The sequence below is a fragment of the Magnolia sinica genome, chromosome 17 (genome assembly GCF_029962835.1).
Source record: "Magnolia sinica isolate HGM2019 chromosome 17, MsV1, whole genome shotgun sequence".
Lineage (NCBI taxonomy): Eukaryota > Viridiplantae > Streptophyta > Magnoliopsida > Magnoliales > Magnoliaceae > Magnolia > Magnolia sinica.
The window spans coordinates 63,746,155-63,764,869 of record NC_080589.1 but is presented as its reverse complement, the minus strand read 5'-3'; the positions used below and the strand labels follow the sequence as shown (position 1 = coordinate 63,764,869).

The window sequence follows — 18,715 nt, the reverse complement described above, 5'->3', positions numbered from 1 at the left end:
ATCTCAAGTACAAGATCCAGAAGTTCATGAACAAGAAGCTCAAGAACTAGATAACATTTTCAAGTTTTAAAGATGTCAAGACAATGTGCTTTACTCATGTTGAAACTTAAGTCTCAAGTTCAAGCTTATCTTTGTATATACATTGTCAAGCTTCAAGTACTTCAAGATCATCTATCTACCGAAGCGAATGATGTTTTGATGTTCATATTTCACCTATAAGGTATGAATGACCCTACACCCAGATCCATAGCTCAACCGGCAGACTGAGTGGATATACCTCGTTTCAACGCTTGAGGTCTTGGTATTGATCCCTAGTGGGGGTGGCTAGCATGGAGTGTGTGTACTAACATGGGTGTTTACTAACAAGCTAACTCGAAAAAAAAAGGTATGAATGACCCTAGATTGACCATAGGATAGGTCATAATAATTGCATACGTAATTTGGGTCATTATATAATTTTTATAGGCTTATTCTCGACTAGTCTTAGCCTATGTTCAACTAGTCCTACTACTGGCTCGACCAGTCTAAGAATTTTCTCGACCAGTCTAAGGTTTGTTGTGATTTTTCAGATTTTTTGCATAATCTTCAACCAGTCTTGAAGACTACTCGACCAGTCGAGTGAACAATACTCGACCAGTCGAGTGAGCTTGACTCAAAGTCTAGCAACCATTATGGGGCCTACTCGACCGGTCGTGCAGGCCACTCGACCGATCGTGAAAGCCACTTGACCAGTCGAGGATCTATCTTATCTTATCACACCCAAAATTTCAAAAGTTTGTTGGTCCTTCAACTAGTCGAACTGACCTCTGGGCCAGTCGAGTGAACAGTATTTTTACTTATAAATTGAGGACGATTTTCAGAGTTTTTCATTCCATTTCCAGAAATTCAAGTGACTAATCTGAGAAAACTTGTCCCCATGTTTGAGAAGCAAATTAGTCAGTATTTAAAATTATTTTATTGGTTTTTTGTATTTGATTTTGAGTTCTCTATTCCAATCTTATTTGAAAATCGGATTTAAGTTTTTCCCCTTTCTTGAGATCAAAATCAAATCAAGCACCCCCAAGGTGATTTAATCTAAAAATTCATTTAGAACCTAGAACCTTTTCATAAGTGAGTGTGAACATTAATCATCTATGTTGAACATATACTTTGAATTGGTTCTATCGGGCTTCATCAAAAGAGAATATCCACATAAGTATATTTACATTTTTATAAATATTTGTTTTGGTTTTTGAGATTGTGCTAGGAAAATCTCTGGTTTGGTTTGTCTGAGGTGATCCAGAAAACTCAGAGTGTGGGGTTTTTAAATTGTGTAAGCCTACTTGAAAGAGGGTTTTAGGTGAACCTTGAAAAACCTATTTCATAGTGAACGTTAATATCCACTATGTGAGGATATTGGGAGTGGAGTAGTTGTGTGGCTATTTTTCTAAACAATTAGTGTACACACAAGCGAACCACTATAATTTCTGGTCTTGTGGTGGATGATTGATTGTGGCTTTGTATGAATGTTATAAATTCTTTTTAAGCCTTTGTGGAGAATGTTGTAATATTTTTTATGCAAGTGTGGGAATGCTGTAATAGCTTAGTTTATTTTCTTTGCGATGTTTAATTTCCTTCACATCTTTATTGGTTTGGGTTTTTTATACTTACAAATGTTCTAGTAAGGTTGTCATGCAATAAGCCTTTGGTTTTTGGTGTTAGGTTGTCCTTAGAACTAAGTTTGTATCAACCTCTCAAGATTAGTATATTTGAGGTTGCTATTTACTTGTGCTTATTTTTTTTATTTGATTGTGTTATCATTCTTTATATTCCGCATTTATTTTTTTTAATTTGGCATCGTCCTATTCACCCCCCCGCTCTAGGACTCTTAGTTCGGCCTTTTCACAAAGTAAGTTCAAATTATTAATCCATGATTAGGAGTTTTAAACATTGATTGAGTTATAATGTCATACGTCACATCTAGCTTTCACATTAAAGCTTCAGTAAACATTGAATTGTTAACTTGGTGATTATTTAGCATGGAAGGAACCAACCTGAGGAATTTGTCCATCATGTTTAAAAAATATTAATAATAATACCCAACTAAAAAAATTAGTTGTCTTCGAAAAGGCCACCTATTAAAGATCTTTAAAAAGGTTAACATAACATGAAAGCCATCGATGGAAAACTCAAAAGCTGGAGGAATAAAAGGGGAGTTAAAAGATGAACTTTAAAGCAAGTTTCGTTGTAGGTTTTGGTTGTCCTAGATGCTCTTTTGATTATCAATGTTATCATGAAAATGAAGAATTGAACCTTTGATTGTGATAAGTCTAGACCTTACTATACACATGGAATTAAATGTTTGGAATTGTTTTATTTGATGGATTAATGCTTTGAACTTGATTATGAAGTTACCAAGTGCTAGAGTTTAGGAAAGCATAAGACTCAACGTTGATGTACTCTAAAACTCTATTTTCTGGATTGATTTTGAAACCTCTTGAGCTTATGAAGATTATACAATGGTTTCGAAATATTTTTCACATACTTTGCTCTGGAGTAGTAAACTGTTGATTGGGGATGGGTTGAGGGTCAAATATTGCATATTATCCCCTATTTACATCTTGGTTTTATGAACATGATACTGCTTAATGTCCTATTTTACTCATGTTTGTGTTGCAAGGTGAATTTAAAGCTTAGATTGCAAACAGTGCTAAAAGTGTGAACTTAATGCTCAAAGTCACCAAGGCAAAGGATGGATCTTAGGAGACCAAGATTGAAGAATTCACATGCCAAAGATCCAACGAAACTAAGTGATGAAGGAAGAGAACCAAATATTTGAAGTGAAAGAATCTTGAAAACTGTCCTAAAAAATGGTCATTTGAAATTTTGGGGCCAAAAAAACATAGTTCTGAAAAACTGCCAGAATAGACTTTAATTCTATCAAAGACTGTTAGGTAGCATTGAAGACACTTTGATAGAATCGAGAATTTTTGGATTTCAAGCCAAACTTGCTAGACAATTTTAGACCTATCTTCGATTCTATCGAAGACAACTCGATAGAATCGAGAATTTCAGGATTTTAGGACAAACTCGTTGGACAGTTCTGGACCAATCTTCGATTCAATCATAGACTGTTCGATAGAATCGAAGGACATATCGAAGTATTGTGCAAATATGGACTTTATGAATCAAGTTCTTGGAATTTAAGAAGTAATTGAATCATCGATGGTTTAAAGTCCATGTTTCCTATATTGGCTGGGAAAATCATGCAAGAAGGTATACTTGTTCTCACTGGTTATAAATAATCTCGTAAGGTCCGAACTGATGAAACTTAGTATACCTCATTCTCATTACACGTCGTTCTAACTAATAGTGTGTTACGCACATGATTCTCATCAAAATATTGTTCAGTTTTGGTCATATCTTCAAATGACGTTTTAAGAGTATTAGGTATTTTCTAACTCATCGGTAGATCGAGAGCCCTTCAACTAAATCTCCTTCGCTCAAAAGTCTCAATGTATGGTACCTTACCCACATGGGCATGAACCACACAAAACTCTAATTCTAACACTAAGTACTAAGTCTTATAGCAATTATGAAAGAAAATAGAAGGAGACAGGAAGGATGTTACCCATAGGGAAGAACTAGAATTAGAATTAAGAATCCTACAAAACCAATACAAGTGAACATTGTTAGTAACGTTAGAAGATATAAAATAAAATAAAAAATCCTAAAAAAAATTCTAAAATTTAGAAAAATATAACCTAAAATAGAAATCAAACCTAAAAAACACGCCAATCCCTAGCAATGATGCCAAAAACTTATTCATGAACGCCATGTAAAGGGTTACGATGTAGTAATAACTCGGTGGGACCAAGCTCAAATCCACGGGGAATGAGGAAAACGGTCTAGAACTAATCTATGTCTAATGTGTTGGTTTGGGTATTTAATCTAGCAATTTAGGAAAGAGTTTTAAAATAAATAAATAAAAGACTATGGATCTAGTAATCCACTCATGGCAATCACAATATTCAATTTACTAATTTAACGTATATTTCAATTGGAATTGAAGTCCCATCCTATCTAATCGGAGAATAATTCAATTAAATCATTCATAAATATTAATACGAATATGATTTCAATTGATTGATTATCTCATGAAGTATTCAAATCTAAATCGCAGGGAATCGAAAGCCACTACGCTAAAATCACGAAAATGCAACATATTTTTTCTTAACAACGGTTTCAATCCGTCGCTAACGGAAAAAGTCCGTCGCCAAGCCCGTCTTTCTAGAAAATCCGTCCAAACATCCCGAAATTTCACGACGAACCCAAATTCGTCGCTAAAATCTGATTTAGGACGTAATTACGACGAATTGTGGTCCGTCGTAAATTGGCGACGGACTAAATCCATCACAAATTTTGATTTTACAACGGAATATGATCAGTTGAAAATTCCCACCTAAAATACCAAATGGCGATGCTTTTCAGTTGCTTTTGCGACGGATCATGGTCCATCGTAAAAGGACTTTTGCCTTTTAAGAACCTTTCGAAAATGTCCGCGCCTTGACTGTATCTTTCTCGGGATGCCTCCCCGTTGCTGGCGCATGAATACGTCTTGTTGTTGCTACATAGCTGCAGCCATTTGCTCAACGGCTGTGAAGGCCGCAACCCCAGTTTGATCCCTCGCGGATACTCCAGCGGTCGGCGTCCCTTGTGCGAAGTATTGGGATGGCAGCCCGGTGGTGAAGTCCCGTGGGGAAGGAGAATCCCCCATCGTTTCTGACGTGTTTTCTGTATTTGTGATGCCTAGTGGAAGGCCTGGGGTATACTCCGGACTGCGCTCCCTTCGGCGCTCACTTGAGGGGATAGGGTGGATATCGACCGTGTCAGTACGGTGTGATCACAATACAGGCGGCATGATTTCCTGAGAAGTCAAAATTCATGATTCAGTTGTTTGGGGAATGTCCTTGGTTGAATTTTCTGAGGGGAGGCTAAGATTTTTGTTTCTAAGTTCACACGACTGTCTTGATGTTTCTCAAGGGGTCCTATGTGTTTTGATTTCTACATTTGTTCACCCTAGCTAATTTATAAGGGGAATCTCTATGTTTGTCCTAGGTTATTTACCTAAGGGTTTTGTATAGTTAGATCCCACAGCCAGGCTATCTTAGACTCTGCTCTGATACCAACTTTATAACGCCCCGATTTCTAAAACCCGAGTACGAGACTTGTTTTCAGAAATCTGGGAGTTATAAATCAGAGAAACAGCGGAATGTAAACTTAGAGTGCGATAGCGAAAGAAGCATGTATAATCATAAGAGCCCAGCATTGGACCCACTCAGCTAGGGGTCTTAGTTACAAAAATCCAAAAGTCCAAAATACCAAACCACTAAAATATAAAGTATTAAACTACTGATTAACACCAAAATACGCCGCTGCGTCCTGATGGGGCTCGTCCTCATAATACTCCTCCTCTTGCTCCACGGTGGCATCATCAAGGCCGGCACTGATGCCCTTTACATCCGTCCCTACATGTTCTGTACAGTTGGATAATTGATGAATGAGTGGCCAGTTCAGTATGAATTCCTCTCGAGATTACACATCTCCGCCTTAGCAAACATAGTTAAAAGGAAAAATAAGTAGTAATCTAAAACAGGCAATATATAGTCTTATTAGATGCATGAATGCATGAATGCATGAATGCACATCGGCCTGGGGATGCACATCCAGCCGGACTTGGGCTTGTCACCCATGCAATCATCGACTAGAAATGATCATCCAGTCGGACAGGAGTCGATAGTCGATGGTCTGTGAACTAGCGAAATGATACCCCAACAACTCTGAGGTACGTGCTACAGAATCCAGAATTAGCCATCTGTCATCGCCAATATGCTATGAATGCATGATTAGCCAACCGTTATTAATCCAATTGCAATCAGCCAATTTAAGAACTCAATGGTCACTATGGGGGGCTTAGAGCCCAGCATAGGCCAACAGCACGGGCATAGTGTCCCATTACCACCATCCCTGGCTCATGAGGTCCACCACCTTGGGATGTTTTAGTAGGGTACCTTGATCAAAATGACGTCAGTTCAAGGCCCCTATTTCCCACGTGTTTTGTCTAATTACAATCCTAATTGTGGCTTGTATACGATCATGGAATCTTCCACGTGTAACATCAAAAGGTTGTGTACAGAAGCAAATCATGTTATCATGTGACAATATATGACTTCAAGTAAGGTGTGTAAAGAGGCATCAGAAGTTTAACAACTTATGGAGATAAATTACCAAGTCATGTGAATAGTGATCAGGGATTAACTAGCATGTGAGCCTTTCATATAGTGGAAACAAGTATCACAATAATGATAATCTAGTGTAAACTAGGTTTAGCAAATTAAGAAATGGAAAGCTCAAGGGGAAAGTCATCACCTGTATGATAGTGTTCTTGAACTTGGTCTGAGCCTTCTTGTGGTCCGAGGTTACTCGAAGAATTTCCTAAAAATTACAATTTACATATGTCAGGTGTTTCTACGACTTTGTACCAAGTTCAAAGGAATTCATCATCGAGGCCTTATGGGCTTTGTGTTAGCCCAGTTTATTCACCTAAGTAGGGTAGCCCAACTGGGCTCACCACTGTAGGCCGAACGGAGCCCGATTTGGCCCTAGGTGTTGGGTCTAAATTTGACCAAAGTGAGATAGGCCTGTGCATCATGTTGGGTAGATGGTGTACATATTCCATAGGCCAGTGAGCTCGTCATGATGTTTTAATTTCCATTCAAGCCACTCATAAGGTCTCACCGGAAACGCTCTTTCTTCCCGCTGTTTTTCTTCTCACCTTTTCCTCACTTTTCTCTCCCTGTTTCCTCCCTCAATTTTCTTTCTGTGTGAGGTTTGAGAGAGCTGGGCTCCCCATTTATAGGCAGGGAGGGGATAGGTCCAGTGGCTGGGATGGGTTCTGTAAATCCCTACGCCATGACCGCCGTTGTCAGGCCCTGATTTCCTTGAATTGCAAAGTCGGCGTGCAATTCCTCTCTGCCTAACCATTTTTAGGTTGAGAGAGATCCTCTGGGATGGCGTGCACATGCCTGTAACCTCCCAGGTAAAACGGCGCAGTTCACCTCTTCACGCCAACAGTCCGAACACGCCTCACGAATCCAGTTGTCCATGATAAGGGGAATGGACGGTCCATCCTCATCTCACTTGTTCCTTTGAGCGGGTCTAAACCCTTATACGGTTTTGATTAGGGGACCCTTATGAGTGAAATGGACGGTGTGGATCGTCCAGAAAATGGCCAGGGTGGGCTACTTAGAGGCTCAAAGTCCAATGTTTTTAAACAGGGGTTGCGGGAACGATTGTGAGGGATTTGGTGTTTTAGGTTCGGTCAGCCGCTGTTTGACCACAGGGAGTTGTCCAATGCACATCGTGCATTAGAGCTCGGGGTGTACGTGCACCTGGATTTGAGGCACATCACGGCTTTGGTGTCTGATCTGCTCCGATCAATTGTCTCGGGGAGCAGTCTTAAAGGTCCTAGCTAGGTTTAGGGAGGAGTCGAGGCCCAGGTGGGTCGTATTATTACATTCGGGGCCTTACTTTGCCCATATGGCGCGTTCCACTGGTCAGATGGGCATGAGGTTTTGTCTCAACGGTGGAATAGATATTTGAGGGGTTCCGAGTGCCTGGTTGGCCATAATTTATCGTGTCAAGGTGGTTAGTGGGTTCATGGCATCAATGTAATTTGATTAATTGTGCTCATAACGTTTTTAAATCTAAGGAATTGCTGAGTTTTATCTTCCGGGCTAGTGTTGGGTTCAACTTGGCTCCTACGGATCGTGGTGGTTAGCTTTACTGTTGGACGAGAGTCTCGACCTACACCCATAGAGTTTTAATTGTCTCAATAATCAAGATTATCAAGGGTAACAACCGAGTACCAGAGGTACGGGGTGTTACAATCTACCCCCCTATAAAAAAATTTCATCCTCGAAATTACCTGCGGTGTGTCACTAAATAAGTGGGGATATTTTTCTCTAACTTCAGCTTCTCTCTCCCACGTCGCTTCTTCTTCTCCATGGTGTGACCATAGAATCTTGACCAGTGGTATTGTCTTAGTTCGGAGGACCTGCTCCTTGTGGTTCAAGATGTGGATGGGTTCTTCAGTATAAGAAGCATTGTCGGTAAGTTCAATCTGCTCCCAGCTAACAATGTGTGATTTGTCTAGTGTGTACTACTTTAACATAGATACGTGGAAGACGTTGTGGATGCTGGTTAGTGCAGTCGATAGCGCAAGGCGATATGCTACGGCTCCCACACGATCTAGGATCTCGAAAGGCCCGATGAAACAAGGTGCAAGCTTCCCTTTTTTTCCGAACCTCATCAGACCCTTCATAGGAGAGACCTTTAAAAATACATGATCGCCAATTGTAAATTCCAGATTGCGTTGTCGATTGTCCGCATAACTTTTCTGTTTGCTCTGAGCGGTGCGTAAACGCTTTCGAATAACATCAATTACCTGAGTGGTGACTTGGACGAGTTCTGGTCCCAGCAAACTTTGCTCTCCTATTTCTGCCCAACACTGCAGGGCTCGACATGGGCGACCATATAGAGCTATATACAGTGTCATGCTTATGCTGGATTAGAAGCTGTTATTGTAAGAAAACTCGACGAGGACCAAATGGTCGTCTCAGTTTCCCTTGAAGTCGAGGGCATAAGCTCTCAACATGTCTTCCAGGATCTGATTCACTCTTTCTATCTATCCATCTGTCTGGGGGTGAAATGTTGTGCTGAACTTAAGTTTCGCGCTAAGTTCCTCTTGCAACCTTCTTCAAAAAGTGGACGTAAAGTGGAAGTTATGATCTGATATGATCTCCTGAGGAACTCCATATGACCGAACGACTTCACGGACATAGAGTCTTACCAGATTGTCAGTCGAATCTGTCGTCCGAATAGGAAGAAATCGAGCAGACTTTGTCAGCCTATCCACAATGACCCAGATCGAATCATGCTTTTTCTGTGTCCTGGGAAGTCCAACAATGAAGTCCATAGATATGCTGTCCCACTTCCACTCTGCTACGGGTAGGGGCTGAAGAAGGCCTTCGGGTTTGCGGTGTTCGGCCTTTATCTTCTGGCATACCATGCACCTAGCCATGAAACTAGCTATGTCTCTTTTCATATTACTCCACCGGTATTGCCTTTTTATGTTGTTGTACATCTTTGTACTCCCCTGATGTATGACCATTCTGGAGTGGTGTGCTTCTTTCATTACTCCTTTCCTTTAATCTGCATTGTTGGGTACGCACACCCGCCCTTGATACCGAAGGCCACCATCGCTACCAACCCTCTAGCCCAGTATTTCTTCGCTCTTACATCTTTCTTTCATCTTGACGAGCCATTCATCCTGGTCCTGGGCGGAGATCACATGTCGAACCAGGGTCGGCTCTGCAGTTAACAGAGCCACATACGCATCGGGTTCGTCAAGGGTAAGCTGGATATCGAAGTCCTGCACGAACTCCATCATCTCCCACTCTTTGATCATCAGAGTGGCCACCAGCTCATGCTTCTTCTTCCGACTCAGCGCATCGGCTACGGAGTTTGCTTTGCCAGGGTGGTACAAGATATCAAAATGGAAGTCCTTAAGTGTTTCTATCCACAGGCGCTGGCACATATTCTAATCTTTCTTCGTAAATATGTATTTCAGGTCTTGTGATTGCAAAACAGCTAAAAATCCTCACCGTATAGGTAGTGCCTCTATATTTTTACGGCAAAGACTACCGCTGCCAACTCCATGTCATGAGTCGGGTAGTTTTCTTTGTGCTTCTTCAGTTGCGGGAGGCATAAGCAATCACTTTGTCGTTCTGCATCAGAACACAGCCAAGGCTCATCTTCGAGGCATCGCTATATACCATAAACTATTCTCCTTCTTGTGGGAGGGGGAGTACTGGTGCAGATGTCAGCCTCATTTTTAGCTTCTGGAAGGCTGCCTTCGTGTTCTCGTCCCATGTGAATTGAGCGTTCTTCTTCGTTAGTTGGGTGAGTGGTCCCGCGATCCTAGAGAACTCCTTGATGAAGCGCCTATAATATCCTGCCATGCCTAAAAAGCTTCGAACTTCGGTGACTGTGGTGGGCTGGTCCCACTTGGATACTGCTTCAACTTTAGCGGGATCGACCGCGATGCCTTCTTCTTTCACTACCTGCCCTAGGAACTTTACTTCCCTTTCCCAAAACTCGCATTTTGATAGCTTGGCATACAGTTGATTTTCCTTCAGCGTACTCAGGACCGTGCGCAAATGTTGCTCGTGTTCCTCCTGGCTTTTGGAGTAAACCAAGACGTCATAAATGAACACGATCACAAACCGATCTAAGTATGGCATGAAGAGTCGGTTCATGAGGTCCATGAATACCGACGGAGTGTTTGTAAGTCCAAAGGACATTACTAGGAACTCGTAGTGCCCATAACAAGTTCTGAATGCGGTTTTAGGGATATCCTCATCCCTGATTCTTAACTGGTGATATCCTAACCGCAAATCAATCTTCGAGAAATATCTGGTGCCTTAGAGCTGATCGAACAGGTCATCGATATGTAGAAGAGGGTACTTGTTCTTTATCATCACTTCATTCAACCACCGGTAATCAATGCAGAGGCTCATTGATCCGTCCTTCTTTTCCACGAAGAGGACCGGTGCTCCCCAAGGAGAGACGCTGGGGCGAATGAAACCCTAGGTCAGCAACTCATCTATCGGCTTCCTAAGCTCTTCCATTTCACACAGGGGCATTCAGAACAGTGGTAATGATATAGGGGCAGTTCCTGGTTTGAGGTCGATGCAGAAATCTACTGCTCGCCTTGGGGGTAGTCCTTGTATCTCTTGAAATACTTCAGGGAATTCCCGCACCACTGGGATTTTCCTCACAGCAGATTCGACTAATTCTAATTCTTCCAGGGCTTGTAAACTTTCCAGCATACCGTGTTTACTTTTCCCTTTTACGGTGAAGGAGGCCTGCCCAGGGATGGTTATGGTGACCGTTTTGCTGCGGTAGTCCATTACTGCCCGAACTCGAGAAAGTCAATCCATCTCGAGGATGATGTTGAATTGTTTCATAGGCATGAGGATTAAATCCACATCCACTTCATGGTGTGCGAGAATTAGGGGACAATCATTACATATCTTGTTTGTTTCAATGAATTTACCCATGGGGGATGCTAGGACTAAGGGAGCATGTATGCGAGTTATGTTCCGCCCTAGTCTTTTTGCAATAGTAGAGTCCATGAAAGATAAGGTTGCACCGGAATCAAATAAGAGAAAGACAGGGGTACCGTGGATGTGAGTGGTACCATGAATGGTCTAATGGAGGTCTTCCTCAGTGTCTGTAGTAGCTACAGTGAATACACGAGTTGGGGCCCTTTGGTGGACTGGAGGTCCGGATCTCTGCATCTGCGGCCTTGGTGCTGGCCTGGCAGCTACTGGTCTTGTCTGAGGGCAACCTGTTGGTGGAGCGATGCCTTCATCTCTTATCTTTTTGAAATAACTTTGTGTAGAGTGTCCGGTCTTGTGGCAATACTCCCAACCCTTTACGGGAGGCATAGGTGGTGCACCTGCAGGCATGACCCTGGCCCTCCTCTCTAGTAAAGATGGGGTAGGAGACACCTGTCTGGGTCTGACTGGGACTTCCCTAGCTGAGGGACGGCTCCGCAGGGCACGTTCAAAATCCTTTTCCACTCTCATAGCCTTGTCCACTAGCTCGGCGAAGTCTTCGAAGTCCCAAGTACACAGTCGTGACTGGATTCCCTGCCTGAGCCCCTCCTTGAATTTCTGTAACTTGCACTTGCATGTTTTAAGGCCTTCGGCACGTATCGAGAGAGTTCATCAAATTGGGCTTCATACTGGGCGACAGTCAGACTGCCCCGCTCCAGTCTAAAAAACTGAGCTATCTTTTCATTCCTACATGACCGGGGGAAGTATTTTTCGAGGAACTTCGTCTTAAACCCAGCCCATGTCTATGCATATGTGGGTGGGATGCTCCATTGTAAGCCCTACCACCAGTTCTCCGCCTCACCATCTAACAAGTACGTGGCCAAATTTACCATATGTGAATCGGTGCACTCCACGGGCCGCATAATCTTAGAAATCCTGGCCAGCCATCGTTCTGCTTGTACTGGATCCAGAGCCCCTTCAAACGTTGGCGGTCGGAGCTTTAGGAACCTTTGGAAAATGTCCGCGCCTGGACTGTATCTTTCTCGGGATGCCTCCTCGCGATCTCTGTTTCCCAAGGACTTCATCATGAGGTTATGTATGTCCCATTGCTGGCACATGAATAGGTCTTGTTGTTGCTGCATAGCTGCAGCCATTTGCTCAATAGCTCTGAAGGCTGCAGCCCCAGTTTGATCCCTCGCGGATACTTTAGCGGTCGGCGTCCCTTGAGCGAAGTATTGGGATGGCAGCCTGGTGGTGAAGTCCCGTGGGGAAGGAGAATCCCCCACCATTTCTGACGCGTTGTCTATATTTGCAATGCCTGGTGGAAGGCCTCGGGTAGACTCCGGACTGCGCTCCCTTTGGCGCTCACTTGAGGGGATAGGGTGGATATCGACCGTGTCAGTACGTTGTGATCATAGTACAGGCGGCCTGATTTCCTCAGAAGTTAAAATTCATGATTCAGTTGTTTGGGGAATGTCCTTAGTTGAATTTTTTGAGGGGAGGCTAAGATTTCTATTTCTAAGTTCACACGATTGTCTTCATGTTTCTCAAGGGGTCCTATGTGTTTTGTTTTCTACATTTGCTCACCCTATCTATTTTCTAAGGGGAATCTCTATGTTTGTCCTAGGTTATTTACCTAAGGGTTTTGTATACTTAGATCCCACAGCCAAGCTATCTTAGACTCTGCTCTGATACCAACTTTGTAACGCCCCGATTTCTAAAACCCGTGTACGAGACTTGTTTTCAGAAATCTGGGAGTTATAAATCAGAGAAACAGCGGAATGTAAACTCAGAGTGCGATAGCCAAAGAAGCATGTATAATTATAAGAGCCCAGTATTTGACCCGCTAAGCTGGGGGCTTAGTTACAAAAATCCATAAGTCCAAAATACCAAACCACTAAAATATAAAGTATTAAACTACTGATTAACACCAAAATATGCCGCTGCGTCCTGATGTGGCTCGTCCTCATAATACGCCTCCTCTTGCTCCACGGTGGCATCATCAAGGCCGGCACCGATGCCCTTTACATCCGTCCCTGCATGTTCTATACGGTTAGATAGTTAATGAATGAGTGGCCAGCTCAGTAGTATTCCTCTCGAGATTACACATCTTCGCCTTAGCAAACATAGTTAAAAGGAAAAATAAGCAGTAATCTAAAACAGGCAATATGCAGTCTTATTAGATGCATGAATGCATGAATGCACATCGGCCTGGGGATGCACATCCAGCCGGACTTGGGCTCGTCACCCATGCAATCATCGACTGGGAATGATCATCCAGTCGGACAGGGGTCGATAATCGATGGTCTGGGAGCCAGCGAAACGATACCCCAACAACTCTGGGATACGTGCTACAGCATTCAGAATTAGTCATCCGTCATCGCCAATATGCAATGAATGCATGATTAGCCAGCCATTATTAATCCAATTACAATCAGCCAAAATGGTCACTACGGGGAGCTCAAAGCCCAGTGTAGGCCGACAGTTCGGGCATATTATCCTATTACCACCATCCCCGGCTCATGAGGTCCTCCACCTTGGGATGTTGTAGTAGGGTACTTTGATCAAAATGACATCAGTTCAAGGCCCCTATTTCAGACATGTTTTGTTTAATTACAATCCCAAGCGTGGCTTGCATACGATCATGGAATCTTCCACGTGTAACATCAAAAGGTTGTGTACAGAAGCAAATCATGTTATCACGTGACAATATATGACTTTAAGTAAGGCGTGTAAAGAAGCATCAGAAGTTTAACAACTTATGGAGATAAATTACCAAGTCATGTGAATAGTGATCAGGGATTAACTAGCATGTGAGCCTTTCATATAGTGGAAACAAGTATCACAATAATGATAATCTAGTGCAAATTAGGTTTAGCTAATTAAGAAATGGAAAGTTCAAGGGAAAATTCATCACTTGTATGATAGTGTTCTTGAACTTGGTCTGAGCCTTCTTGTGGTCCGGGGTTAATCAAAGAATTTCTTAAAAATTACAATTTATGTATGCCAGGTGTTTCTACAACTTTGTACCAAGTTTAAAGGAATTCATCATCGAGGCCTTATAGGCTTTGTGTTAGCCCTAGTTTATTCACCTAAGTAGGGTAGCCCAACTGGGCTCACCACTATAGGCCGAACTGAGCCCGATTTGGACCTAGGTGTTGGGTCCAAATTTGACCCAAGTGAGATAGGCCTGTGCATCATGTTGGGTAGACGGTGTACATAGTCCATAGGCGAGTGAGATGATCATGATGTTTTAATTTCCATTCAAGCTGCTCATAAGGACTCAGGGAACTCGATCAGGGAGAATTTAATTACCATATTACTCCCAAGACTTTTGTGACATGGTTGGTTTCAATACAGGGCGTCTTTGATTTCCACTAATTACCGCACTGAGGTCCTCCTGATAGATCTGTCTTATTTTGTCTCAAGCCTTAACCAGATGGGATGGACGGTTTGGATTACTGTACACGCACCAGTGTGTGGTCAAATGTCCAGTTATTTGGGCGGTGTGGATCACAACATAGACGTCATGGCGAAGCCCACGGAACTAGCTGACGTCATTAGCCAGCGGAGTGGCTGGCCCATCGTCCATGTGGACGGTCTGGATTCCACGTAAGTGTCTGGTGGGTCCCACATGGGGCCACCACAGGCATCTAATATGCATGCATCTAAGATATATATTAAAATATTAAATCATGCATCTGATATTTAAATAATATATCTATCACATGCATTTGATATATATACGTAAGCATGCTATCAACGTGGGTCCCATATGGGCCCTACTTCATGCGTCTAATGTTATATTAGTGTTATATGCACCTGAAACATATTTAAATATTTTATTAACATCTCGTGCATCTGGTATGTATATAGATATACATGCATCTGACGCCACATGCATCTGATGCATGTATATCATATGTATCAGTTATATATACCGTATCAACATGGGTTCTATGTGGCATCAAGGTGGTCCAGATACATCAATGGGGTCTCACCTGTTCCACATGGGAAACAGATGGACGGCTAGATGAAACTACGCGTGGGTGGTTCCCACGGACTGTATATGTTATCATGTTTTATAATAAAATATTATTTCATGTATTTTTCCTCAGTGCAACAACGTTTAGTGCTGGACGATTTGGAACGTCCATTGGAGGACGGGTTGGGTGTAAAAAATCTAGGTGGCCCACCGTGATCATCTGGTGGTGCAGCCCACACAGCTGGAATTGGAAATGGATGGACGGCTTGGATGTAGTCCATCTATCTATGCCACATGCGTGGGAAGGATGCATGCACTCAGAGGTACTAATAATATAATTTAAAATCTTCATGCACGTACAACTGCATGTACTTTAATATATATGTGTGTATATATATATATATATATATATATATATATATATATATATATTTAAAGGTAAGACGTCCAGGGCCTGAGGAATGGATGGACGGCCTGGACGTCCTACATCATCAAGGTGGGGTCCACTTACGTGGCCTACTGGTTATGGTAGGGGGAGGCCCACCTGCTGACGCAGGGTGCGGCCCACCTACACACATGCAGGGCCCAAGACTTAGGGCAGCCATTTGGTTTTGGGTGAGGCCCACCTGCATTTGGCAAGGCCCAGTTGCATTTGGTGAAGCCCATAGGCACTTCTTCCTTGGTTTGCAATATGTACAGTACCCTGCATGTATTGGCAGATGTTAAACGGTCCCCCAGCTGCAGCTGCTTTGGGGGCTATTTTTTACCCTATTTTCCAGTCCAAACACAGCCCATTTCTGTGTTCTACGAAGGCACGGTCGCTGCCATTTCTGTCAGCCTAGAAATGGTCCAATCAGGGTCGTTTTCATGCCGAAAAATGACCGTTTCTCAGTCCGATTTTTGAGGTGTGCAGCAGCTCAACAGAGCCCCATTTTTAAGCTGTCCTAGAACTCAGCCTTGGCTACTTCCTGAGGCCATTTATATGTCACTGCTTGGCCCAAAAATAGGCCAAACTCGGGCTGGTCTCCGCCCCGAAACAGTGCCTGAACGCAGGCCACCATCGACACCAAAATAGGGCCTGTTCTTGGTCCGGCGTATGGTTCCAGCTGCGGGTTTTTTTTTCGGCTATGAATAGGGCTTTGTTTGAGGATTTGTTTCAGGTGCGGGAGGGGCGTGATGGAGCTTTAGTCTCAGTCCATTTTAGAGTTCCTAGAGAAAGAAGTTTTACCTGGTGCAGTTGGGTCCGACCCGGTCTTGGTTTGTCACGCACACACCCACCAGTCTCACCTACTTCTTCTCCTTCTTTTCTTCATTTCTCAAATGGTGTTGCTGTGTACACTCACTGACTCGGCTCGGTCCCTTCTTCACGGACTGAGTTGGGGTAGTGTGTGCCAGGCTCACCGGAAATGCTCTTTCTTCCCTCTGTTTTTCTTCTCTCCTTTTCCTCACTTTTCTCTCCTTGTTTCCTCCCTCACTTTTCTTTCTATGTGAGGTTTGAGAGAGCTGGGCTCCCCATTTATAGGCAGGGAGGGGGAAGGTCCAGTGGCTGGGATGGGTTTTGCGAATCCCTACGCCATGGCCGCCATTGTCAGGCCCTGATTTCCTTGAATGGCAAATTCGGCGTGCAATTCCTCTCTGCCTAACCATTTTTAGTTTGAGAGGATCCTCTAGGATGGCGTGCGCATGCCTGTAACCTCCCAGGTAAAACGGCGCAGTTCACCTCTTCACGCCAACGGTCCAAACACGCCTCACGGATCCAGTTGTCCATGACAAGGGGAATGGACGGTCCATCCTCATCTCACTTGTTCCTTTGAGCGGGTCTAAACCCTTATACGGTTTTGATTAGGGGACCCATGTGAGTGAAATGGACGGTGTGGATCATCCGAAAAATGGCCAGTGTGAACCACATAGAGGCTCAAAGTCCAACGTTTTTAAACAGGGGTTGCGGGAACGATTGTGAGGGATTTGGTGTTTTGGGTTCAGTCAGCCGCTGTTTGACCACAGGGAGTTGTCCAATGCACATCGTGCATTAGAGCTCGGGGTGTACGTGCACCTGGCTTTGAGGCACATCACGGCTTTGGTGTCTGATCTGCTCCGATCAATTGTCTCGGGGTCTAGTCTTAAAGGTCCTAGCCAGGTTTGGGGCAGAGTCGAGGCCCAGGTGGGCCGTATTATTACATTCGGGGCCTTACTTTGCCCATATGGCGCGTTCCACTGGTCAGATGGGCATGAGGTTTTGTCTCAATGATGGAATAGATATTTGAGGGGTTCTGAGTGCCTAGTTGGCCATAATTTATCGTGTCAAGGTGGTTAGTGGGTTCATGGCGTCAATGTAATTTGATTAATTGTGCTCATAACATTTTTGAATCTACGGAATTGTTGAGTTTTACCTTCCGGGCTGGTGTTGGGTTCGACTTGGCTCCTACGGATCGTGGTGGTTGGCTTTACTGTTGGACGAGAGTCTTAACCTACACACGCAGAGTTTTAATTGTCTCAATAACCAGGATTATCAGGGGTAACACGCGAGTACCAGAGGTACGGGGTGTTACAGTCTACCCCCTATAAAAAAATTTCATCCTCGAAATTACCTGCGGTGTGTCACTTAATAAGTGGGGATATTTTTCTCTAACTTCAGCTTCTCTCTCCCACGTCGCTTCTTCTTCTCCATGGTGTGACCATAGAATCTTGACCAATAGTATTGTCTTAGTTCGGAGGACCTGCTCCTTGTGGTCCAAGATGCGGATGGGTTCTTCAGTATAAGAAGCATTGTCGGTAAGTTCAATCTGCTCCCAGCTAACAATGTGTGATTCGTTTGGCATGTACTTCTTTAACATAGATACATGGAAGACGTTGTGGATGCTAGTTAGTGCAGTAGGTAGCGCAAGGCGATATGTTACGGCTCCCACACGATCCAAGATCTCGAAAGGCCCAATGAAATGAGGTGCAAGCTTCCCTTTTTGTCCGAACCTCATCAGACCCTTCATAGAAGAGACCTTTAAAAATACGTGATCGCCAATTGCAAATTCCAGATCGCGTCGTCGATTGTCCGCATAACTTTTCTGGCTGCTCTGAGCGGTGCGTAAATGCTTCCGAATAACATCAATTACCTGAGTGGTGACTTGGGTGAGTTCTGGTCCCAACAAACTTCGCTCTCCTATTTCTGCCCCACACTGTGGGGCTCGACAGGGGCGACCATATAAAGCTTCATACAGTGCCATGCCTATGCTGGATTGGAAGCTGTTATTATAAGCAAACTCAGTGAGGGCCAAATGGTCGTCCCAATTTCCCTTGAAGTCGAGGGCATAAGCTCTCTTCATGTCTTCCAGGACTTGATTCACTCTTTTTATCTGTCCATCTGTCTGGGGGTGAAATGTTGTGCTGAACTTAAGTTCCGTGCCGAGTTCCTCTTGCAACTTTCTTCAAAAGGTGGACGTAAAGCGGAAGTCACGATCTGATATGATCTCTCGAGGAACTCCATATGACCGAACGACTTCACGGACATAGAGTCTTGCCAGATTGTCAGTGGAATCTGTCATCCGAATAGGAAGAAATCGAGCAGACTTTGTCA

At 43.5% G+C, this 18,715-nt stretch overlaps 1 protein-coding gene across 1 annotated transcript; it reads right to left on the bottom strand.

Moving 5' to 3' along the window:
* Nucleotides 1-9,881: 9,881 nt before the first annotated feature.
* LOC131230581 (uncharacterized mitochondrial protein AtMg00860-like) lies at nucleotides 9,882-10,403 on the bottom strand. Its single transcript, XM_058226486.1, has one exon. It carries the CDS (start codon nucleotides 10,401-10,403, stop codon nucleotides 9,882-9,884), a length of 522 nt encoding a protein of 173 aa, XP_058082469.1.
* Between the last annotated feature and the right edge of the window lie 8,312 nt (nucleotides 10,404-18,715).